Raw genomic sequence first — 25423 nt, 5'->3', positions numbered from 1 at the left:
GCAAGTTGCACTGCTGACACTGCCTTTATTTTCAGGTGTCCTGGTGGGTGTCATCCTTCGCTATGGAATCCACGTTCCCAGTGATGTTAACAACGTGACCCTAAGTTGCCAAGTGCAGACCAGCCCAGCCACGCTGTTAGTGAACGTTAGTGGGAAGTATTACGAGTATACCCTGAAAGGAGAAATCAGTCCCCAGGAGCTCAATAATGTCCAGGATAATGAAATGCTGAGAAAGGTAAGCTGTTTGGCATCTGCAATCTGTGCATGGCCTGACTCTTGGCAGAAGGTCAGAGACAGTTTGGGCCAAATCTTGCACCATTTTGAATCAATAAGCATTTTGCTTTTAACTTCAGTGGGGGCAGGGTCCAGGTAAAATGTAATTCGGAACATTTAATATATTGAAACTACAGGAGCTAATTTGAATTTGTACTTTTTGCAACAAATGATTGCATTTCCACGTTAGATTCTTGTCCTGTTCACAAAGCTTTTGGGCTGAAATGTATCTTACAACATATAAAGTTGACTTGCTTCTACCTGTTTTGTCTCAAATACCAATTCCACCTTTGTTGTTTTTTTTCAACAGGTGACATTTGACCCTGAAGTATTTTTCAATATCTTGCTCCCTCCAATTATATTTTATGCAGGATACAGCTTAAAAAGGGTAAGTCTTCATTTTAAAGTTCCCAGCATTTTAGAGTGTTAGTTCTTAGAGCACAGCAATACGGTGCCAAGGTCAGCAGGCCACATTTACAGTATGTGATACCATATTCTGTTGTAATTATCTCTAGAATAACCACTGCACAGTATCAGAGCCTAGTGTGGTGCATACAGAAGGGAATTTTGTTAGCTTTAAATGCTCTAGCATTTCGGTCTACAGACTTCCCTAAAGCACAGTGAGTACAAAGGATCAGTTACCGGAAATCCCTTACAGAAGGATGAAGGCTGGGAATGGAAACTCATAGCCATCTTGGGCTCCTGTGTGTGTTTGCATATTGTGTGCTGGTATGGAGTTAATGTGGCATGTTATCAAGGGCTGTGAAAAGCAGAGGTAGGGGAACTGGGGCTTTAGTGTGACTGTTCACTGAGGGAGAACATAAGCTTCCTTAGGAATTCCCCTGGAGGCAGCTGTTAGAAACTGTTTACAAGTCCTTAAGTAAAATTAGGTCATGTGCAGCTCTCTGCCTTTTAGACACCGGCAACAGGCTGTTCACTGAACAGCCAAGCCTCAGAAATGCTGATGTGTGATGAAGGAAAATGAGCCCGTTTGGACCATGTCCTTTCTGTGTTGCACATCAGTTCCCCAGTACTCAGCCAGAGGAAGCTAGTAAAGCCAGCTGGTAAAAGCAAGTCATTTTGTCCATTAGCAGCAAGTAGCACTGCAGTAGCATCTGGGGAACAGTTGTGGATCCCTGTTTACCCAGCATTTAGCACACAGTAGTCTTTGTTCCAGAGAACTTAGATGAAATACCAACATTGCATTGATTCATGTATCCCGGCACATGTATTCTCTTAAAAATAAAGCAGCAGGACTACTGTAATGCTGTGTGTGCTTTCTCTTCTAGAGGCATTTCTTTAGAAACCTGGGGTCAATCCTAGCATATGCCTTTCTTGGAACTGCAATATCCTGTCTTATGATAGGGTGAGTATTGGAAGCCTGTTTTCTTTTTCAGTGTGGTAAACAGCATTGGCTTAAAATGGAGTGAAATAGAAGCTGGGACTCCCATTCTAGAAATAGAACCTGAACCCAAGTTCTAATCCCAGCTCTGACAAGTCACTCAACCCCATCGTTTCATGGAATAGGAATATTTATTTCCGTACCTTTAAACGGTGGGTGAGGATCAATGTGTGTCTTGACTTGGTGTCTTTCCATAAGTGCAGTGAGTTTAATTTTATATAAAATTATAATTGTGTATGTAAATGTAGATCTCTCTCTCTCTCTCTCTCTCTCTCGCATGCGCGCGCACACACTTTAAAATTCTCCATAGTGTCATAGGTCTTGTGATACCAGGTACTACTTTAAGCCATAGTGTGTAGGATTGTGCAAAAATAGATAAATAAAATAACTAGCAGAGCAGTCTGACAAATAAAATGCAGCTTAAAAATACAACCCTAAATTGTAATAGTGCCTACACTGACTTGGCTGGGTTTCTACAAGTAGAGCTTTAGTATTAACTGTAGAGAAACTCCATGGGGAATAAAGGCGTGAAAAGTTTTTAAGGAGGAGTACAGAATGCTACCAGGCTGTGATCTGTTCTTCTGGTACTTGAATGTGACCAGACTGGAGAAACTTGTTACAAGATGTAACTTTAAAAAAAAAATCATTTAGGTTTTGCCAGCTTTTTTCTTTCTTTTTTAACTTTCTTTGCCTGAAAGCTGTATGGAAGTGTGCCTTTTCTGGAGTGGAGGGAGTTGTCTCAAGTAATACAAAGGAAGACGGTTGACATAAACAGTAAATTTTCTCTCTTTTCAGAAGCCAGTCACCTAACGTTTTCCCAGGTCCACCCTGTATGCTGTGCCTGATCTAACCTGTGATTAGCAGAGCAATGCCCTTTAGCTAGTAGGTTACAATAGGAGCATAACTAGCAACAGCCAATACAGTTTTACATTTAAAAATGCCATTCGGAAGCAAAACAGTAGGGGAGTTACTATGATGTGTTATATCGGTAGGTCAACACAGCTTAGGTTTGCCCTCAGATTTTGCTGGTTATGCCATGCTGTGATCCTGTTTAGGATTATTCATTTATGCAGGTAGAGGGAACAAATTCTTATTCCAAGAAGCAAAATGTCACAAGTGGGTAGAATGCTTTCTAGAGGAGAATGTTGTAGATCAGGGGTTGGCAACCCCTGGCATGCATGCCAAAGCATGACATATGAGACCATTTTGCTCAGCATGCTACAGGTGGCACAGGCTCTGGACAGTTGCTACTGTCCACAGAGCCTGGGCTGCTTGCAGCAGGTGGCAGGGAGGCTGCAAGCCGTGCTACAAGCAGTCTGGGTTCTGTGACAGGCAGGAGCTGCCAAGAGCCTGGGCTGGCTGTGGCAGGTAGCTGAGAGGCTGGAAACAGCTGCACCAGGCTCTGGAGCCCTGGCTGGGGTCCATGGCAGTGGTGGCTGCACACATGCCTCAGGGCACAAGGCTGGGAAGGGGTCTGGGGCAATGCAACCCTGGCCTTTCCCCTGCTGTGTGCCCCAAGGCGTGTGTGCTGCTGCCATAGAACCAGTGCCAGGGCTCTGGAGCCCAGCTGGAGCCTGGTGCAGCTGTTTGCAGCCTCCTGGCTGTCTGCCACAGCTGGTCTGGGCTCTGAGCAGCTGCAGCAGGCAGCTGGGAGGCTGCAAACAGCTGAATCAGGGTCTGGAGCCCCAGCACTGGCTCTGGGCAGTAATGGCTGCGCATGCGCCTTAGGGCGCGTGGCAGGGAAAAGGCTGGGGCAACACAATCTGGGTTTCTCCCCTGCCATCTGCTCAGTGGCGTGCATGCACCCATTGTCAGCAATGAGGATGAGGCCCCTGGTGGCTCCCCCATCACGCCAAGTTGAGGCATGTGCCAAGGTTGGGGTGTTTTTGACGCTCCGGCCAAAAATGTTGCTGACCTGTGTTGTAGATTAAATCAACCTCAGCCTTTTTCTAGACTTGTCTCAGATAAGGGTGTGGCTGATCTAAAAGCTGGGGAACAACTGTGATGTTGTCAGAAATAAAAAGAAAAACAAATCTTGTGAAATTACTGAGCTGTGGGACACGAGAAGATCTCTGCTGTTCAACATATAGTCTATCAGCTGCATTTTTAAGCACTTTTATGCCTAGGGGAGTTCATGTAGTAAATCCATTTTGCTGCCAGCTGGATTTACTGTACTGGGAATTCACTTCATGGGACCTGACAGTACTGAGCAGTTCCCAGGTTTGGCTTCTTGTCTAAAGCCTCAAGTCAAGCTGATGGTCAAATGCCGTGGATTTTGTGTAATATAAAAATTGAACAGAAGACTGGATATTTAGGTAACTACAAGAGTTAGACTTGCATCTTAAGGCAATTCAATTCTTTCAAATACTGCTTGCATGTATTTCCAGTATACATAGTTGCTTCTGCTTATTTGACAGCTCCATCATGTATGGCTGCGTAGCCCTGATGAAAGTCACTGGACAGCTTGGAGGGGATTTTTACTTTACTGACTGTCTCTTATTTGGTGCCATCGTATCAGCCACTGACCCAGGTATCTTGGAGTGTTACTATTTTTCTCGTGTTACTGACATACTGTTATAGTTCTCTGGACTACTCTTCCCTCCAGCTTTCAAAGGATAGTGCAGAGCATCATATAGTGCTGGCGGAGTCCACAGCTCAGGGTGCTGTAGCAGTGCAGTACAGTAGGGGAGTCTGTGGCTAGGGAGCTGAGGATGAGGCAGGCTAGCTGGGTGCGTGGTTCGGGGGGGTGTTGCGTGGCCCTGGGGATCAGTAGCTGGAGCTCACAGGGCCCACACTAGTGCAACCCATGGAAGGTGTGGCTCCCAGCTGCTTAGAAATTGGACAGTGCTGAATTAGTATCTGAAAAATCAGACTTCCTCCAAAGCTGAGCATTTGCACTGAAGTCATTGGGGATCTTTTGTTGCCTTTAATGAGCATTTGGGGAGATGAGAGTGAGTGGTGGAACCAGCGCCCTTGGCAAACAGTGTGCGCTTTGTGAAGTTGGGGTGTTTTCAGTGTGCATCTGATAACACCTCTTTCCTCAAACTGATGTGTGGGTGTGTGTGAAACTGGCTTTAACTGCTGTAAGGACAGTGGTGATTGCAAATCAGAAGCACTATGCAAAAGTGCATGGAGGGGGCAAGTGAACAGGAGAGCAAACAGGGCAGTTATAAGGCAGCTCACCTGGGGAGGAGGAGGGAGGTAAAATGAGAAGGAGCAGGATCTGGTTGCCAGCCCCTGGAAGGTGAGTGCAGTAACCAGACATCCTACCAGCTCCGTGACACTCGGTCCTGACTGGCTCCAGAGCCATTGAGTATTCAATGTTCACCTAAGATCTCCGGCATCATAAACACTTCTGGGTGAATTGGGGAAGTCCTCTTTAGCGTTTAGTTAATGTATGTATGTACTTGTATATACAGCTATGAATAAGCAGCCAAGTATCGCTAATGCTCTGTTACCCAAATACAAATATTACATGATACAAACAAAGAACACAGTAAAAAATAGATATCACTAGTGGCTCTTTACAGAAAACAAAGGGAAGAGCCACCATGGCTTGTCTCTCACTACTAGCTACTTCACTCCCTTGTGTGCTGTTTGCTACAGAAGCTGGCTTGCCCAGATGTGCCAGCCTGATAGGCTATCTAGGTTGTGTGGACCTTTGGCCTTGATCATCTTATCCATCCGTAATGTCCCTCATTAAAGAAATAAAATTAAAAATAAATGGTTGTCTCATTTTATAATAATGCTTCAAAACAACATTTTTCAATAGAGCAACCACATTTTTCTGATCGTTGTTCTACATATTGTAGTAGTTTTAATTTAGTTTGATTTAATGTTAAAGCCACAGTCATCTGGACAGCCGCTCATCAATAAAATGTTTTGAGAGTGAACTTCAACTTTCCCAGCTTCTCCCCTTGCATTTTATGGTGTCTGTTTGTTTAGACTGTTCATTCTTCTAGGGAAGGACTTTCTTCCATGTCGTGTACAGTGCCAAGCAAGCTGCTAGTGCTTAACAACTTTTGGCCCCCATTCAGGAAAGCCTCCAAATATGCTTATGTGTCTGACTTACATGAGACTAACACATGTCCATAAAGTTAAGGATCTGCATGAGAGAGTTCTTGAATTAGGAACGCTTTTTTGAGCTATGTAAAGCATCATGTAATCTTTTGTTGATCTGTGGATTTTCTGTGCATGTGTGTAAATGGGTTAAACCTCCTTAAATGTGCTCACTTGAGTTCCTTGCCTTGTATCTGATGGGTATTTTAAAAGGACTTTTAGGGTAGCCACATTACACTGGTCGAAGCATCTGTGGGCGATGCTTCAGTGTGATGTTGCCTGACACAAGAGTAAGGATTCCTGTGTACATTATATCAGACATTCTTACTGATCCCATGAGAATGATGCTAAAAGTTGCTGCATGTTCATTATCTCCTTGGAGTTTTAGCACTGCAGAAACAGTAGGTACAATTCAGCTGTCTGGGACACTGCAGTAAATCCAGAGTATCTGAAAGTGGGATTTGGTCCAGCAATATCTTTCTCAGCCAACCCTACAATTCTAACACAGCAGCACTGGCACTTGCCTTGATTCATATCCATATCAATAGGCACTTGGGGACAAAGTCAGGCTTTCTGCATGACAGCATCAGAAGTGAAAATCAATCTGTGGAGGGACAGCTGTTTGTTTTACTGGAGAGAAGCAAATCTTCATCTCTGTGTCCTGCCCCCCCTCCCTTTTTTTTTTTTTTTTAAATCTGTTTAGCAGCCGGGGAAAGACTATCAAAGATTGCCTGTAGAACAGTGGTTTTCAACCTTTTCTCCTTTACAGACACCCAAAACATTTTGAATGGAGATACAGACCCCTTTGAATTGTAAGTGTGGGTATTCACACCCTTTTGATTGATCATTCATCTTTCTTGGGGCCCTTAGACAGTGTGCAAACCCCCAGGGTTCTGTGGGCCATAGGTTGAAAACCACTGCTGTACAGTATAACATCACTGCTCATCTCCATTACTGAGCTACTGCCGTCATAGCCCTGCTCGTGTGGGTATAGCATCAGGGCCACCCAGTTGAGATGTGGGCTGTGGTGGTAGAAGCATTCTTTTTTGTCAGTGTAACTACACTACCTTTCTGAACAACCGCCAGCAGGAGCCCTCTTTGTCAGCAGAGCTGGATTCAGATGGAAAGTTTTGCTAGCATAGCTATGTTGGGTAGGGTGTGATCTTTACAGATCCTTAGCTGGCTTAGGTGTGCCAGCAGAACTTTGTAATGCAGACTAGACATACATGCCAATATGTTAAGGGAAGCAGAAGCCTAAAAGGGGTGGTTTAATTTTAATCGGAAAAAAGAAGAAGTAATGTCACCCTTTTAAATGTTTCTCTATTTTTCTATTCGTCAGTGACTGTTCTTGCCATATTCCATGAACTTCAGGTTGATGTTGAGCTGTATGCCCTTCTCTTTGGCGAAAGTGTCCTCAATGATGCCGTTGCCATAGTGCTGTCTTCGTAAGTGTGTTCTGTTCTTTTTTTTAATTGTTTTGTATGTTACATGTTAGACATTAATAACCATCTGGTCTTGCATCCGAGAAAATGGGAATAGCAATATTTGCAATAATCATAGTTCAGTATTAATCGTCACAATAAAGTCCTCTGCCTTAATCACCCTCTAATTAGCCACACAATGAAAGACTGCTGTTGGGAATTGAAAGCAGTACTGAGGCCATAATTACAGCTGTTGGTGATTTTTTTTTTTGCCTGTCAACACCCACCTGCAATGTGAAAAAGGAACATGTCTGCTCTTTTGCTGTGGGATCCTACTACTGCTACTCATGGGTAAAATCACTGCCACTCGCTTCTTTACCCACACACCTGCCTTTCTTTTGGTGGAAATAGGTAATATTGCTACTTGATATCTTGCATGGAGAACCCAGTGCCAGAAATGTGTTGCCTCCTCAAAGCCAGGGAACGCTTTCAAGCTTGTGCACCGGTAGCATATTGTTGTTGCATATCCATTGTATTTGTCATCATAGAAGCTTGTTTGGCAATATATATTTGTCCTGATGGAGACTTATTTGTGGTTAAGATTAATGAAGAAAATTAGTATTTTATGAACTACTGGAAACCCCAGACCAGTCATTGCACAGATAGCTAGTGAAGCGCAGGATCCTTTCTACAGTGCTGTGCAAGCCAGTAAACAGCATCTGGTGATCTATACTGGGGGCAACAGAGAGCCCAAGGAGGGAACTCCTACCTGTATCCCTCACTAGGAGAACATCGTCTTTAAGTGCTGTTGAAAACATCTCTGGGCTCAGCTGTGGTCTGAATGCCGTCGTGACCAATCCAGGGTGCTGGCTGATGTCACATGTTCTTGGAGCTTTGTGGTCACTTATTTTTCCATCATTTTGCTCATGGTAGGGCAGTGGGGAATGGGATTGTCACTGCAATGATCTTCAGGGCCCATTGTTGGCTTTTTGAGGACATTTTCAAGGACTTTGGTAACCATGCTTCACTGAAGGAGGCACTAACACTTTCCATTAGTGGTGAGCATAGATCTTAACTGGTTTTCCCCATTCAAAAGGGGCAAGAGGCCACTTTTTCAAATGGTGGCTCTAATATTTCCTGTATTGTGTATGATGAGGCCAAATTTGCTTGGCAGTGGCTGGGGCAAGCAATGCAGTCTAGTGAGGAGTGACTCCAGTCACTGTCTGGGTGAAATGGAGATTGACCAGAAAAGTGGCATGATTTTCACTGTCCAGGACTAGCCTGAAGATAGGATCCTAAATATTGGTCAGGTGAGTGCAAGTCCAGCAGCTGCCTGCGAGAAATGTCTAGTTTATGTTGGTCTTGAAATCAAGTACTGGTTGGTAACAGATTTTTTGTCATGGCTGAAGTTGCTGAGGACAAGAAATCTGGGAGACTCCAGTACTGTGCTGGGCAGCTGCTCGGGGATTTCCTTTTGGAAGTCAACAGGGTTTCCATCTGTGCATTATCAGGAATTGAAGGGGACTGGGGTGGTGTGGGCACTAAGGTTCATGGTGACAGCCCAGAGGTCACAAGCTCGAGGTCATAGCAGAGGCAGTCATGACATGGCCCTGTCAGATTCTAGCGAACTACAAGTTCTGCTAAACACCTTGTCACAAGGACACAAAAAAAGAAAGGAAGGAATCAAAGGCTCCTCTCGTCTTTGGGTTCACAGCTGTCATAGCTGCACTTGACAAGATAAGATAAGATGGGATTCAATACTGACAAGTGCAGGGTACTGCACCTGGGAAGGAAGAACCAGCAGCATACCTACAGGCTGGGGAGCTCCCTTCTTGTCAGCACAGAGGCAGAAAAGGATCATGGAGTCATTATAGACTCCAAGATGAACATGGGCTGCCAATATGGGGACATGGTCAGGAAGGCTAACTGCACCTTGTCATGCATCCACAGATGCATCACAAGCAGGTCCAAGGAGGTGATCCTCCCCCTCCATGCGATGCTGGTCAGGCCTCAGATGGAGTACTGCATCCAGTTCTGGGCACTGCGCTTCAGGAGGGATGTGGACAACATGGAGAGGGTCCAGAGGAAGGCCACTTGCATGATCAGGGGGCAGCAGGACAGGCCCTGTGAGTGAAGGCTATGGGACCTGAACCTGTTCAGCCTCCACAAGAGAAGGCTGAAAGGGGATCTGGTGACTGTCTATAAACTGGCCGAGGGAGACCAGCAGGCAGTGGAACAGTCCGTGTTCCCCCAAGCACTACCAGGAGTAACAAGGAATAAGGCCATAAGTTGACAGAGAGTAGATTGAGGCTAGATATCAGGAGGTGCTACTTCACTGTCAGGGCAGCTAGGATCTGGAACCAACTTCCAAGGGAAGTGGTGCTCGCTCCTACCCTGGGGGTCTTCAGAAGGAGGCTAGACAGACACCTTGCCAGGGTCGTTCGATCCCAGCACTCTTTCCTGCCCATGACAGGGGGTCAGACTTGATGATCTGCTCAGGTCCTTTCCAACCCTACCAACTATGAAACTATGACTATTTTGGCTTCTGGCACCTTCAGTGCCTGATGCTGGAGGGGGTTACTCCACCTTTTCCCTCTAGCCTCTGGTATGTTCTGGAGCCTGCCTTGACTTGTGACACGAGTTCTGGTGGAGACCGACTGTGTAACGGTGGGGCTGGAGGTGGATCTGAGCTCAGTGAGGCAGGCATGGCAGGTACTTCATCCCGAGTGAGAGAGTTGGGGAGCTGATGTTACTGATTGTGGATTTTCTCTTTGGCAGTAGACGTCAGGCTGCCATTTCCTCCTCTTCCTGCTGTTCACTGATATCACTGACTGAGTACCTGGCTTTGGTTAGGGTGCTGTGGGAAGAGTGGGTTGTGGAATGAACTGGGAGAGGCATTTTTCCCTTCTGATTTGCCTTCAGCAAGGAGCACTTCACATGCATGCACACCGAATGCCATGGGGGAGTGGGAGGAGCGTGTGAGATGTGTAGGCGGTAGGAGGAGTGGGTGGCCCTCAAAGTGGAACTGGCCTTTTGAGCTGTTTGGATTCTGTGAAAGGGAGAAAGGGAAGAAGAAAAGCCCATAACTTCACCCTCTGCTTCCTGGCAAGGTTGTGAAGGTACTTTCACGACTCTTGGCTGGGCTGACAGCCAGGCACCAAGTTTCAGTGAAGAGGAACTGAATCACAGAATTAAGAAGTACTGCATTGGGTGCACGTAACGATAAGGTTTTAACATCTGTATGCAAGTAGAATAAAGTCACAAAGTCATTTTATAGAGGCCAGTTTCATAAAGGTTGTGAAACTAAATAAAAGCAGTTGTGAGCTACAAAGTCTGGGGGAATTTAGATGAATAATTGGAAACTCTTTAAGAACATTTTACAAGGAATTTAAAAGACACCACTAAGATAGACAGCAATACTGGGTAGGAAAAAAGAAGCTGGCTTAGACAAGAAGTGCAAACAGTTTTCAAATTTAAAAGCCAAGAGAGAACAAATTGGGGGAAAAGGGAACATGAACGTAATAAATTTAAATGAGAAACTACAGAGAAGAAAAGAGAAATCTGTGGCCAGCAGTATTGAGGACAATAATGACTTTGAGTGTATTAGGAGCCAGAGGGCTCATAACAATGATATTGAACCAATACTAGATGGAAGCGGTGGTATTGTCAGTAGTGCAAGATAAGGTTTTTATCCTTTTGGGGAAAAAAGCACATGATGTTTTCATCTTGTACAATAGAATCTGGTCCAGTAAAAACCCAGGGTGTTAGAGTATAAAAGATGCACCTTCTTAAAGGAACAGAACCAGATAATTTGCAACCAGGTGTTTTAAAAGAGTTGGCTGAGAAGAACTTGGACTGTTTCAATACAGCCTGGAACACAGGGGAATTCAGAGGGTGGAGGAAAGCACATGTTGGCCATATCTAAACCATGAATTTACTGTGCCCAACCCTTAGACAAGTTAGGCTCTGTGCTCAGCTACCAGCCTGGAAGAAGTGTAGCTGTGCATCCACACAGACTCAAAGGTGATTAGCCCTGCTGAGAAACTATGCTAATTAATTGTATTCTGTTTCTAGTCTGATGGGTTGTGCAGGGAGCCACGCAGCATGTTGGAAGGCACTAGTGCTGGGCACAGGAAGCTTGTCATCTGGACATGGCGGTTGTGTCAGTATTTTAAAAGCTGTTTATAATCCATCAGCCTGATGTCTACCCTGTGCAAAATACTGAAATAGTTGGTTAATTGAGAATTGAAGGAGATGCAGTTGATGCCAGTCAGTATGGCCTTTTGATCTTACCAACTTGATATTTCTTGTTGATGAGATTACAAGTTGTAAATTAACTAGGAATTGACCACAGTCCAATGAATGCTTGTTCAAAAAGATGCATTGCACTAGATGGAGACCTAAACATGGGGTTTTGCACATCATCAGGGAAAGCGAGTTTCACAGGTAGGAAGTCTCCTTGGAAACGGCAGACAGACAAAGTGAACATCTGGGCCCCTGGCTGTTCCTAGTTGTCTTGATGATCTTCAGGGAAATGTGGTCCCTAAAGAAGCCAGGTCATATGGGACGCTTTGAATTCCTCTCTCCGTCTCCCTCCAAAAAAGCAAATGGGAAACCACCCCAACTTAGCCCACAGACTTAGGGTAGGAACTAAGAACATTTTAGAAAACCAGTGGTCTGTGGCATTCCGGGGCAACCACACATAGAGAAGGGCATATTTCAGCAGAACGTGGAAATGGAGATCATTATTCTTATGGAAATGCCCCCGCCTCTTTGCTAGCTGCACACATTAAATGGCATGATAAGTCACGTCAGACTCTGGTAGTAGAGGCAGGTCTGAACGTACCGCTCACAATAAGAGCCCCATGTGGCACTTCAAACTGAACCGGTGCTGCTCCCGCTGAGAATTCAGATGCAGTTGAAACACAGTTTCAGAAGATCATGTGGAAGCTGTCCCGTTTTTCTCTTTTATTCCATGCCTGTCCTTTCAGGAGTGTCATCTGTAGCAGCCACAGCAACAGCCATTAGATTGACTTGCAAATCCACAGTTTCCTTTCCTTTCCTTCCAAACTGAGGTGTGTTTGTTTTCCCTTCCAGTTCGATCGTAGCATACCAGCCAGCAGGTGACAACAGCCACACATTTGACGTCATGGCAATGCTCAAGTCGATTGGGATCTTCCTTGGGATATTCAGTGGATCCTTTGCGATGGGAGCAGCTACTGGAGTAGTCACTGCTTTAATATCTTTCCGCTGGTGTTCCTGCAAGCTTACTTGGTGTCATGTTGTGTTAAACTGTTTTGCTCAAATCCAAGCTTTTGTGGCTTCTTCTGAAAGGAAAGCAATAAAACGTTTTATTTAAGGGTGGGCCAGATAGTACTGCTATGGGGTATAACCTAGCTTGATAACCTTGTACTGCACTATTCTTTTCTTTATCGCAGTGCTTTATCATTAGGGGTACAGACCACTTCAGTTTTATTTGACGAGAATTTTGGATACTAGCAATTGTCCACAGAATGCAGCCTGGCTTCCTTGAGCTTGCACTTTTATAAAGCTTTATTATTCAGAATTAAATTCAACAGGATTACTGTTGTGAGCAATGCAAGCAGGATTTGGCCCCTCTTCTGTACCATAAATACCAGTGAATCAATAAGCTATCATAGTGCTAGGTGTCCTCCTACTGTTGCACACAGTCTGGTGTTTTTAATGTAAGGTCCTTAACAATCTGCAACGTCACCAAGTTCACGAAACTCCGCGAGTTCCCGTTGCTGGAAACAGGGTTGTTTTTCTTGATGTCTTGGAGCACGTTCCTGCTGGCTGAAGCATGTGGTTTTACAGGTGGGACACGTCTTATATCCTACAAGGGGAGCATGGGGGGGCTGGGATTCACAGTGATGACTTTAGCCTGTGGCAGCTGAGAATCAGGAAGCCATAGAGCAGTGCTAATGTATTCATTGGAAACTATAATCTCACTTTGTATGATTTTTATACTCTAGCACGAAAATATATTTATTCAGTATTTTGTGATTGTTGAATAAAACCAACCAGCTGTCACCATGTAGCTTTGTTTCCCATTTGTGTGTTAAGGTCTTAATATAATACTCTGCTCCTCAGGTGTGGTAGCAGTACTGTTCTGTGGGATCACACAAGCCCACTACACGTATAACAACTTGTCTACTGAGTCCCAGCATAGAACTAAACAGGTAAGAATTATTCATACACATTGACATGAATTTTCCCCTCTCCTTTGCCAGAACTGCTTGTTTTCTAGAAGTGACTTTTGCAGAGAATCACTTCTGTGAAATCGCTGATATTTTATGGGCGTAATAGCACATTTGTCTTATCGCAAGATAAATAACTGTCTATTTTTTTCTTTTTAGTTGTTTGAGCTTCTGAATTTCTTGGCAGAAAACTTCATCTTCTCCTACATGGGGCTCGCATTGTTCACCTTCCAGAATCACGTCTTTAACGCCACTTTTGTAGTAGGGGCTTTTGTATCCTTTAGTCTGATTTAAAAAGCATCAAGGAAAGCAGACGCGCAGTTTTACTATAGGCTAGATAAAATGTGCGTTTTTCTCAGTCCCTTTTTAACTTTCAGAGCGTGAGGATTTTTCTTTTGTGTTTCTTTCTAGGTTGACTGTTTTTTAAAATATGAATCTCTGATTCTGGCAAGTTTTTGTCTTTTTGCTTTATCCCATTTCAAGGGGTGTTATAACCACCTCATTGTGGAACTCCGCACTGAACTGTGACTGTGTGGTTGAAGACCTCGCTGCTGTCACACGTGAATGTGGTATTGTAGAAAACGGTAGTGCTTTTTTTTTTTTGCAAGCTGGAACTTCCTGATATAAACAAGCCAGTTTATAACCTGTTCTCATACTATTCAGGATCCAAGTGTTCGTATTTAGTCAACCCTCCCCCAAATTGTTCTGAAATAAGCATCATTATGCCTAAGACCAGGCTTACAAGTTGGCCAGTACTGACTCAGCCTGGGTGGTTTCCATTTACACAGACACAAAGTATTTCTACGAATGACAAGTGAGGGTTGCAAGGAGTTTTAATTTGAATTGGGGAGAAACCTTGACAGTCTTGCAAAATGCCTTTCAGAGTTTACCTGGATTGATACACGAGTAAATGTTTTTTTGATACCTGAGTAAAATGGCATTCACTTTTTTTTTTTTTCCCCCTTCCCTTTGTCAGTGCTTGAGAATAGATTTTTATAGTGTAAATTTGGGCCAGCTTAAGAAGGAAGCATTCCTTAATGTGTGTGCAATTGTAGCTTGCCATCTTCCTGGGAAGAGCTGCTAACATTTACCCTCTGTCCATGTTGCTTAATTTGGGTAGAAGAAACAAGATTGGAACAAATATCCAGCACATGATGATGTTTGCTGGTACGTTTTCCTCATCCCTGTCTGTCATATCCCTGAAGTGTGATAAGCGCACCTTGTATGGGACACTCTGAAACAGTTGTCCTCCAACTTGAAACTTAATTATTGTGCACATGAATAAGAGGACCTTGTACTGGCTATTCAGATGTTCATTAGTAGCTTGTTAATTCTGGTAAAGTTCTTAGTTTAGTTTAGAGAGAGATCTCTGCAGCACTTTGCTGTAACACACAATAAAGAGTGGTGTAGCACTAAAGAAACGAGGAAGGAGGTTCCCAGCTCTGCATAGTCTTGCCGTTGTCTTGGGCATAATACTTTACTACTCCCGTCTTCTGCATTTTTAAATGAGGATTGTAATGACAATCTCTCAGGAGAGTTTTTAGCCCACTTTGAGATCCTCAGAACAAAGATGCTCCAGGAAGGCAAAGGTTTGTTAGAAGTTAGCTGGGCAGCAGTGGCCTAGTGTCTGAGAAGATTGTAGAATGCCAGGAGCACGCATTGTAATTTCTAGATTAACTAGGCTGTATGTGGGGAATGTAGCCGCCTCAAGTAGGACAGTGGGAGCTAACACAGCTGCAAATTGCATGAGACTGAGGGAGTTAGACCTCATTTGCTTTTCTACTCAGGGCTGCGAGGAGCCATGGCCTTTGCCTTGGCTATTCGAGACACCGCTACCTACGCTAGACAGATGATGTTCAGCACAACGCTTCTCATAGTGTTCTTCACTGTCTGGGTTTTTGGTGGTGGCACCACAGCCATGTTATCATGCCTGAATATTAGGTGAGTGTGACCTTTGTGTCCCTATTCCTAGAATTCAATGAACTTGTTAGATCGGATCGAATGGGATGTCATTTCACCTGCACTGTCAGTCTCTATGCCTTGTCCCATCCCAGGAGCAGCTCTCTGAAGTCTAAGGGCTGTGCCTTAAAACAGAAACTGTTTTTAATTGCCTTATTCTATTATGTCAATCTGATGTCTCTTTCCATGGAGACAGTCTCTTTCAGCTCATTAGCTAAAGCTTGCTGGCTGAGCCCGAGTCCTGAGTGCTCTGTAAGCTTCAGGCTTGCAGAGGTAGTGGGTGCCATGGCCTGTAAAAGTTTTTACTTTGCAAACAGGAGAAACCTGTGAATTCTTCCTTGCTAGTATCCCCCCTCCACTCCTACAAATGGGAAGATTGATACTTTTAAAAAGGGTACAAAACTGATCTTTACTTGTGTGGTTGTGCTGAAAGAAATACCAACTTGTGATGTAGATGCCTTTTTTTCTTAATGCCATGCCTGTACATAGGCCATCTCTGCCATATGGCTTCTGTTTGGGAGCTTTGAATGCAGGGGTTTGATTCCTCACAGCAGGCCACTGAACCAGAAGGGTGTCAACATGCCGAGGAGTTGGCCTTTGGAGAGCTGCCATTCATTTTATTGCAAGCTTCTGAACACATTGTGACAAGAAGAGATCAGAACTGAATAATGTCAGGGATCCTGTCTCTCTACAACCAGGCAAAACCCAGAGCAACTCTTGCTAATTCTCTTGCATGTGGGGGGCCTGGAGACAGCCATGGTCAACTAGTGGAGTGAATCCTCTTCACCACTGGGTGCTTCTTTAGACATGGGCTCTGATAACTGGCACACATTTAATAGCAAAGTGGTAACGTTGGCCCTGGTGCAGGGCATTTCTGATTGTGTGCATGGACAGAAGCTGCTGCAGGAACTGGGGGCTGTGCGGGAGGGGCCAAACTCCTAGCGAGCTTGGCCCAGCCCCTGCATGACCAGAGCAGGAACCAAACTCCTCCCAAGTAAATAAATGTATATTTACTTTTTCTATTTTGCCATGTGATTTTTTTTGTTTTTATAAAGTTTTTAACAGTATACTGTGATTATTAAATTATCTGGCCCCCAAGCCCCTAACTTCACACAATTCTGAACATTTAAATTGATAAAATTTGATAAACACAAAAGAAAAGCTTTAAAATAAACAACAGTTTTTAGCCATCAAAACGATTAAAAAATAAAAATCGAATTCTGCCAAGCCTACGTATTTGTAACCCCTGAATGCATTTATCTGCCATTATGCAGCACTGCTAGCACATCATGGCATGAGGGCAGGCTGAATTTATAATGCTTTCAACAAATGAAGCAAGTATGCAGATCAGACTAGTTCCCCTCCCAACTCTGGTCCCAGTTCAGAAGAACATTTGAGCACATGGTGTGTTTAAAAATTGTAGTGGGATTTAAACATGTGCTCTAAGTACTGTGCTGAGTAGGGGTGTTGAGGCACTTCCGCTTTGATCTGTCATGATGTTGCTGTTTCAGAGCTGGGGGTGTTATCTGACCAGAATGACACGCAAATGGACAGGGTTTGGGAGCATCTCATCTTCCATGTGACGAGCTAGATTGCAGCCTGTCCAAGTGGCAGAAGAAGGTGGTGAAAGAACTTGGCCTGCTCCAAAAGGGTGTCCCTGGAAGAGAGCTCCTCTGAAAGCCTTTTATCTTGCGTGTACATATAGGGTGGTTTGTGTGTGCACTAACCATTGACTTGTTTTCTCTTTAGAGTCGGAGTGGATGCAGATCAAGAAAACTTAGTAAGTATATGTTCCTTAGTAACTAGCTTTAAATTAGCCTGGCCTGAAAGAATGATTAAACCTCGTCCTCTGCTTTACCCTGACAGTTAATGTTTCCCTTTTAACGAAGCATCTGCAGTACACTGTTTTTCCCTCTTGATTGTCACACGCTATTCTATTCTATCTTCTGCACTTCTGGCTTCCTGTGTTGATTTATCTTGCAAAACAGGAAATAACAGCTTTAGAACACAGACTCGAGCAGTGCACAATCAGGGAGCTGGTGTGCCTGGATACAGTAGTGTGCAACTTTTCTTGTGTGTGTGACACCTGCACATTTCAGCTCTCACCTTGTAGCTCCTCTGTGTGAGGAACTCCTGCCATTCCAAAGGGGGCTCTGCCCTTGGAGACTCCAAGCCCTGTTTGCCTAGGCCGGGGTTCAGATCTGGCCCATGAGATGGTTGGATCCAGCTCATGGCCACAGAGTTTCAGCAGCATTTGGTAGTTGGGGGGTATTGGCTTTGGGCACTCTCCCCAAGGACAAACTGCAGCAATGGCTGGGTCTTAGTGCCTGCCCATCCTCCCACCTCCAACCTGGGGTGGGTCATTCTGGCCTGTAAAAAATTGCTTACCCTAGTGTCGGTTGTTATAGGATATTTCATTCTTGAAGATCAGCTAATCCTCACTAGACAGAGCAGGCTGAGCTATACTCCAAAATAGCCCAGCCTGCATGGATGAGGATTAAGACAAAGAGTTTGGTCTCTGTTATGTGTGTGATTCTACAAAGAGAGAAATGGCACCAGCCAAGGTGGATGGGAATGAGAAGGCAGGCTGCAACTCCCCTGTTGCCCCTAATAAAGTGTTTTGTCTTTATTAAATTGTCCCAGGGAGCAAGGGTTTATGCGGGGAAGACACTAGAAGGCAGTGGGTGGTGAGAAGGAGAGGACTAGTCTCTAACCCACAGACACTCTGGCAGTTCATATGGTGCTGGCTGCTGAATCACGTTAAATGAAAGGCTGTGCTAGTACTGCATTGCTGTGTAATCAGTTGCTATAATCCAAGGATGTCATGTAATTACAAAAGGGAGAGGACTGGTGGGGGTCCATGATCATTGAATTAAATGGCTATGAAGAAGAAAAACAGACCCTCTTCCTTCATTCGCATATGTAATTTGGAATGCCTTGATCTAATTCATGTTGATAGGGGCAGGACAGCACAGTACTCTAACTTGTGACTTTATTACAGGGGGTCCCGGAGAACGAGAGGAGGAGTACGAAAGCGGAAAGTGCCTGGCTGTTTAGGATGTGGTACAACTTCGACCATAAGTATCCTTAATGGAGAGAAAACCATACAGAGCCAACACCAGTCCAGAAATGTAACCCGGTTAATTCTGAGCATAGCCTCCCTGTGGAGAGAAGAGCCAGGTTCCCTGTTCTTTAATATTGCTGTTTATGCTTTACTTATAATGCCTGCACCTGGGAAAACTTCTCCAACTATTCCCACCCACAGTTAATGAATGTGCAGGAGGATCTCTGCTCTAAGCCAAGCACAGAAAAAGGTTGAAAATACAGAGTTACTCAAACTCTCGTGTGTGATGATGTGACAGGAGTGTAGGAAGGCGACATGCTATTTTCTTACAGCCCTTCCCATGCCCGTTAAAACACTCTTAATTTCTTTTGTGCCTGTCTCGTTTTGTTCATACGTCACGATGACTAAGCGTAGAAGTCGTTAGCTGGGCTCTGATGAAAGGTGCAGCATAATGGAAGAGAGGTGCTCCTATTGCCTCTCGTAGAAGAGGTTCTTAGTAGCTTGACTTAAAGACTTGGTGAAGTTAGGGTTTAGTTTGACCTGTTAACTTGCATACCTTGCATTCACTAAGATTTTGCCTTCTTGCATATTGGCCACATGTGTGTTAGTGAAGGCAGAGCTGTGGGTACCTGAAAAAACATTTGGGTTAAAAATGAAGTTTTAGTAGTGATGTGATGTCTCCGCCATGAGAGCTGCTGCTGGGGACGCTTACCAGCAGTGAAAAGGGATGCAGGTTGAATGAGCAGGTGAGTGGTGTGATACATTCTTGTAGGGTAGAGACCTGAATTGTAAAGTGCAGAGAAGAGCTTAAGGGGTGAATGGACGGTCTGTTGTCAGGAGAATAGAAGAATTTAGCTTTCATCTAGCAAAATGGAGGCTAAGAGAGGATTTGAGTGCAGTTTCTGAGCTCAGTAAACATCAGGGAGGAAGAAGGAGAGCTATTGAAGCTAAAGAACAATGTTAACTCAAGAACAGGTGGGTATGAACTGGCCAGGAACAAATTTAAGCCAGAAATTAGAAGGTGATTCTTAACCGTTGGAGCTCTGAGGGTCTAGAATAGCTTTCCAGTGGGTGTAGCATGGGCAGAAAGTAACTCCTTATAAGATGGAGTTTGGCCAGTGGTCTGGTGCCTGCAGGAGCCAGGGCCTGGACTCAATGATGAAGGAGGTCCTGGGTTCTTCTTGTCTCTGTTGTTGGATGCTGTGTTTTCAGCAGAAGACTGCAGTCCCATCCCCAGCCTCCCACCCCCTCTGTCTTTAATTGAGAGAAATGTTTCTGTCGTAATCACTTTTTTGACCCAACGCGTTGTGCACTTGGATGGATATACATAGCAGTGCTGGCATTTCTTCCTTAACGTACCCCGTAGCTATTTAAAGCCTCTTTTGACACACAGTGGTCCTCCTCTCACAACTACGCTTCCTAGTTGTTGTGGACCTATTGCCAGATGCTTGACAAGTCCTCAGGCCTATGAAGTAAGTCTGTAAAGTTTGTCTAACAAACATGCTCTTTCTGCCATAATGTTTGATTCTGAGGTATTTATCCTTCTTTTCAGTTTCTGGAGCGTATGACCTGAGTCGCTTTAGACCCCTAGTTCATGTTTCCTTGCATTTGCTACATGACGTTGTAGAATGCAAGCGTTCCATCATTAGACTGTCCCCTCTCAGTATTGCCAACACATGAATCGTTACTGGGATTCTTGCACCATGAAGCAGCAGATGCTGGGAGGTTTATGAAAACCAGAAGCTTAGTCTGGCAGATGATGAAGCACCTCCAACGTGCATTTTGCTTTCACAATTGACAGTGCTTGGGCATGAAGTTATGACTGGGAGTTAGTTGCATCATTCACACCATGTAGTGACGGTGGCAGTTGCTCTGGTGGATGGGTAAAGTTAGAAAGACAAGATTTGTTAGTCAGAATTAGACTGGTTATGGTCTTGTCTTCAGCGGTGCCTAGTACTCATAATGCACCCATTTCCTCACGTCCTGTCTCTAGTGGTGCCAGTTCTTTGTTAACATGAACTGTTGCAGCCCATAGCCACTTACAGTAGTCTTTATTCATAGCAAGAGCTCCTAAGAAGGGAGACAGCTCAGAAAGAATACCTAGTTGAGTGCCTTCATTTGCTAATATCATAGATCCAGGTGTCTTGGAATCACGTTGTTGGCAAGGGCACCTTTTAGTTGCAATCAGTGTGACAGAGTCTTGTTACTGGTGGTAGCTGGGAGTAACTGATGAGGAAATAAACTTTTTGTCTTTGCTGTTCAGAATCAAGAGCAGCTGAAGGACGATGATTCTGATCTTATTTTGAACGACGGAGACATCAGTTTGACATACGGGGATTCTACCGTGAACACTGATTCTGTAACATCTAGTGGTGCTTCACGGAGGTTTGCTGGAAACAGCTCTGAAGAAGCACTGGATCGGGAGCTCGCTTTTGGGGATCATGAACTTGTAATACGGGGAACACGCCTGGTTCTTCCCATGGATGATTCTGAACCTCCATCAAATGTGCTCGATAGTGCAAGACATGGCCCAGCGTAAGATTTATTTTGTTTGGTTTAATTGACAGTAATATTTGCATATATGATTATGAAGAAATATGTACTACCTAAAAGCTAATGCATGTCTCAAAATGTCTAAGCTGTATAAATATTATTTATATGGTGTCAGAAGAATATAAATATTCTCTACAAAGCAGCTTGTCAAGAGCAAGCTGCAGTTTCTTAAGTTAAAACCCATCTGGACTGCACTGTGTAGAGTGGAACTGTTTTAGGATAAGCAGCTTTGTGTCCAGTGAACTTCTTTTAAGGTGGTGTGGAATAGGTTTTGAGGAGGACTTTAGGTCCGAGTTACTCAAAGTGGCTAACTTGAGTCCTATTAGCATTCAGATTTCTGCTGAACACTGCCCAAAATGCTAAATGAAACGTTTTCTTTCTCTTGCTCTGCCTGCCCAGAGTGGAAAGGAGAAGTCAGCTAAAGATGGGAATTCCTTATTTTTCACCCAGTAATGGTTACGGTCTCTGATCTTGAAATAATCACATTATATTATTGGCAAAATGTCTCCTCAAAGACTGGCCTAATAGTCTACTAGCCAGCTGCATGCTGCACTGGAAGGGCAAAGGAAGCATTTTGTTTTGAAGTGACTTACACACTCTGCCCACGCCACTGTTGAGAGAGGTAATAATTGGCATTGGCAAAAGCCACATGCAGTCCATCTCAGATTGAAAAGCCGTGCATCGCAGCAACCCGCCCACAGGTTGGAGTCCAGTTTCACTCTTCCAGAGAAGTTTTGTTTTTGCAGTAGCGTTTTGGAGGCATTCACACATGCGCTGCATCAGGCTCATTGCAGAGGCTTGTAGTCGGTGAGTTTGCATTTCAGTTGTAAATTAAGCAGCTTTTTCTAGAAATAGTAAAACAATTCTAAACGTATTTGAATTTTAAATTCTGGGCATTGACCATGTCTTGTGTGATTGAAACTCTTTACTATTTAGTCACTGAGATTGCTGAATAGGTGTACAAGGCCCACAGTTCCACGCTATACCCTGGAGACAGATCTATCTAACCCCCCATAAGCATAAAGGTTTGTAGATTGAAACCCTACTTGCAGATTTCTTAAAAGGTACTTAGAAAATTAAGTGGTACCGAAAGGGAGTTGTCCGTCCGTCCGTCCTCCTGTATAGTTAAAATCATTGCACTTTGTTTGGTAACTTCTTAGCATGCCGTGTGTCAATAATCTCCCTGATCACTCATGTCTCTTTCTGTTTAATAACAAATGTTTGTGAGCTGACATGTTTTTTATATTTTTTCCAAGGAAGAGCACAGAACAATTTGCTATTTCACATTAGTGTATTAGAAATTATTCTACAGCAATGGAAATGGCTAAAGGTGCAGTGAACATTTAAGAAGCCGCAAACTTTGTCTTATTTGCCTTGAGAAAAGGTTGCGGCAAAGAATTTACTGTGCATAATTTAATTTACTCTTTACATTATCCAGCCTCCCTTCCACAGTCACAAATGCACTTCAGGCCTGTTGCAAAGTTAGCTTGCAGTCTGTCAGAACGGGAACACACACCTGAGAGGATACAAGACCTGCTCCTTGGAGGCACCAAGTGTTCATGACTCTCATTGACTTGTATTTGGGAGGACTCTGCCCCTCTCAGGGTCAGGACTTGAGATGTCATAGCAGTTTTTTCCCCCCTTTTGGCTGTTTCCCCACAACTACTGTAACACTAACCAAGAGCGGAAGGCATCGCGGGGAAATATTTAAACTTTGGCTGAGTGTATGTTTCTAGTTCAGGAAATAGATTTAAACTTTTTTCATTTTCTCAGGTCTAAGTAACATTGCCTTAAATTTACCGAAGTGGAACTAATTTTTTTTTTTCCTGTTTAAATATCTCCAAGGAAACACTTTTTTCTTTGTTCCTTTCCAAACAAAATGTATAGGTTTTTCTCCATAGGACTCCTCTGTACCAATGTACATGCTGTTTATAGTTAGGGAAAACAGAATCTTCATTGCACCCAGGAAATGGCAGTTTTAGCTGTTAACGTAGCCATTTGTTTAGTGCTAGCCTGTTTGTTTCCTGCTGTGCAGGAATCCCATGACGTGTGCATTTTATATGACGTCTCTACCTTAACTTCATGTTTAAAAAAGAAAAAGGAAAAAAAAAAGTTGATAATGTTGTTGTTTTGGTTTACTTCTACATCTTTTTGTTTTATTTTGCCTTTTTAAAGAGGTATGATAAATAACTACCTCTTGTTTTTTCCTGTCTAATCTCGCTATGAATTCAATTTACAAAACCCATGGAGATATCACAGGCGCTGCTGTTCTGATCTGCTTTTGATGAAGGCGCACCCACCAGCTGATATTCCTCTGTTCCTAAATAATTGGAGGAACTTGTTTGCCTCCTGCTCTCTTCCCCTGGAGAATCCACTGTCAGAGCAGTCTAGTTCTCCAGCTTTGTCTGTTGACCTTCTTCATGGAGAATCCTTGTGCCTCCAAATCCTATCCACAACCCCACTGCTCGAGTTCCTCTTCGAGTCTCAGTGCAGGGCGCTAAAGGGCTCTGAGGGCTAGAGCTGAGCTATTCACTCGCTGGAAATCAATGGCAAAACTCTCCTTGGCCTTGTCTAGGGTTTTGCCTGCACTTCAGAGCCTCTGCTGCTGCAGCTGCACTGGTATAGCTCCGGCAGCAGAGCCCCTAGTGTTGGCGTCTGTCTTTAAAGCCTAATGTCAGTGAGAAACTAAGACTGAGAACCATGCCTTCGTTCATAGATTGCCAGGGGCTGGAAGGGACCTTGCAGATCATCGGGTCTAGCCATCATCGGTTCATCTCTCACTCGATAGCATTGGGCGCTGCCCCTACGCCACAATTAACTTTTCTAATTGACTGGTGTGCAAGTGCTCCTTTATTTCTCTCTCCAACCTTAATGCTTTATCTTCTGTTGGTATTTGCCAACGTGTTACCTTATTCCTTAACAATTTTGGTCAGCATCATGAGGTCTCAAAATACAGAAAAAGATATTAACAGTTTGGAGGCTCCAGGAATTATACTGCATGTGAAACGTTATATAAGGGGATATTTTTTTTTTAAATGAAAGCTGGACCAGTGGGTGAATAAACCTAATCCTGAAATCTAGAAGGGATTCAACAGGAACAACCCAAATTGGTAGGAAACTGATGGTTTTCTTTCTTTGGTTGCCGTCGAGAATGTGTGGAGCTGGATCTTGAGATGCTGAGCATCTTCAGGTGAAACTGAGTGCTCAGCCCCTCTCAAAGTCTGGCCCTGAGACCCTTCGCCAAATACGTAAGACAGCCTCATGCATAATTCTGCAGCTCAAATAGAGGTGGAGAAGTCACCTCTTTCGAGTCCTCTCGTCTGTAAATTGAATTTGTATGGGTTTTTTGCACATGAAAAAGCACTATGGGTTCGGTTATGGTTTATACTAGTATTGTTGAATTGTCCGGTAATGGCATTAACTTCAGTAGTTGTGGTGTTTGTGCAGCTGATTCGTGATAGCTGGTGATCATTTTTGCACCTTTTGTTTACACTGACTAAATCTTTTACTGTTACATTGTACTGTGAAAGAAGGATTATGGGCCTATAAATGTTTTTTTTTTTTCCTTGAATAAGTCTGTACTGTTTCTTTAATTCACAAGGAAATAAATCTGTAAGAAATTTAAGGCATGGCATATTTGCTTTCTTAAAAAAATGTTGTCACAGCACTGTGATAAAAAATAAGCAGGCACCGCTGAGTCAAGTCAATGACTCTACAGAGTGTGGCTTCCCATGCTGCACGCTGCTTGCTTGAAACAGTAGATTGACCTGTTAAAAGGCATTAGCACCCTGAACTCGGCCAGAGCAGCACCCTTGTCATTTTGGACTTCGGAAGTTCAGCAGGTTTGGAGATGGTGGGTACTTAGTTCTTAGTAATAGTATAGTAGCATTATCTAGGAGCCTCAGTCACAGCCCTGAACCCTGTTGTCACAGGAGCTGTACAAAGCCAGAGCAAAAGGACCATCTCTTCCCTGGAGACTCAGCAATCTTCATATAAAAGAGGAGGCGATGAAGGAATACAATGGGCAGATGCAGGGAGCATGAGGACATAATGCGATGGTACTGGTGACATGGTAAGCAGCTGTTACAGCTCTCAGTACTTACAGACTGGAAAGCAAAGGCACCAGGGACGATGCAAAGCAGTGGCAGGGCTTGGGTTTAAACCTAGAAGTTCAGATTCTTGAACTTTCATTTTAACTGTAAGGCCATGATTTTTCCCTTCATGCCAGTCTCTTAGAAAAAGCACTTCATTGGTTCCTTCTAAGTATGTTGTATAAAGTATTTTCTGTTGCAGATGTTTATGATTGATCCCTCTGACCTGGTGTTACACACTCTCTTCACGTAGAGACACTAACGCAGTCATTCTGTTGTGCAGATAAAGCAATGGAGCTGTTCTCTTTTTGTCTGAGTAAACTTGTCTGTAAAACTCTATATAACCCATCAGAAGATAGCAGAAGATCATGAGTGTGTTTTGC

The 25423-nt window shown here is 43.9% G+C and overlaps 1 protein-coding gene across 4 annotated transcripts in view; it reads left to right on the top strand.

Annotated features, from left to right (window-relative positions):
• The window catches only part of SLC9A6 (solute carrier family 9 member A6), an 81575-nt gene that overhangs the window by 11373 nt on the left and 44779 nt on the right, over window positions 1–25423 (top strand). For 2 of the 4 annotated variants that reach the window (XR_009464025.1, XR_009464024.1), the window contains exons 2-17: window positions 36–235; window positions 584–661; window positions 1563–1639; window positions 4093–4205; window positions 7074–7179; window positions 12253–12394; window positions 12885–12990; window positions 13267–13355; window positions 13533–13646; window positions 14429–14540; window positions 15161–15314; window positions 17082–17112; window positions 18334–18413; window positions 19763–19868; window positions 20660–20931; window positions 24882–25021. Coding sequence is in view for 2 of the 4 variants with exons in the window: in XM_006268197.4 (XP_006268259.4) it covers window positions 36–235; window positions 584–661; window positions 1563–1639; window positions 4093–4205; window positions 7074–7179; window positions 12253–12394; window positions 12885–12990; window positions 13267–13355; window positions 13533–13646; window positions 14429–14540; window positions 15161–15314; window positions 17082–17112; window positions 18334–18413; window positions 19763–19868; window positions 20660–20931; window positions 24882–24945 (1844 nt within the window). In the remaining 2 variants the exon portion in view is untranslated. Of the gene's footprint in view, window positions 1–35; window positions 236–583; window positions 662–1562; window positions 1640–4092; window positions 4206–7073; window positions 7180–12252; window positions 12395–12884; window positions 12991–13266; window positions 13356–13532; window positions 13647–14428; window positions 14541–15160; window positions 15315–17081; window positions 17113–18333; window positions 18414–19762; window positions 19869–20659; window positions 24575–24881; window positions 25405–25423 lie in introns of those variants that run through there. The other 2 variants (XM_006268197.4, XM_059732898.1) reach the window with 2 other exon arrangements.

This window comes from Alligator mississippiensis, chromosome 8 (assembly GCF_030867095.1).
Source record: "Alligator mississippiensis isolate rAllMis1 chromosome 8, rAllMis1, whole genome shotgun sequence".
Classification (NCBI taxonomy): Eukaryota; Metazoa; Chordata; order Crocodylia; family Alligatoridae; genus Alligator; species Alligator mississippiensis.
Note: the sequence above shows the minus strand (reverse complement) of the source record. Positions and strands in the feature narration are given on the sequence as shown.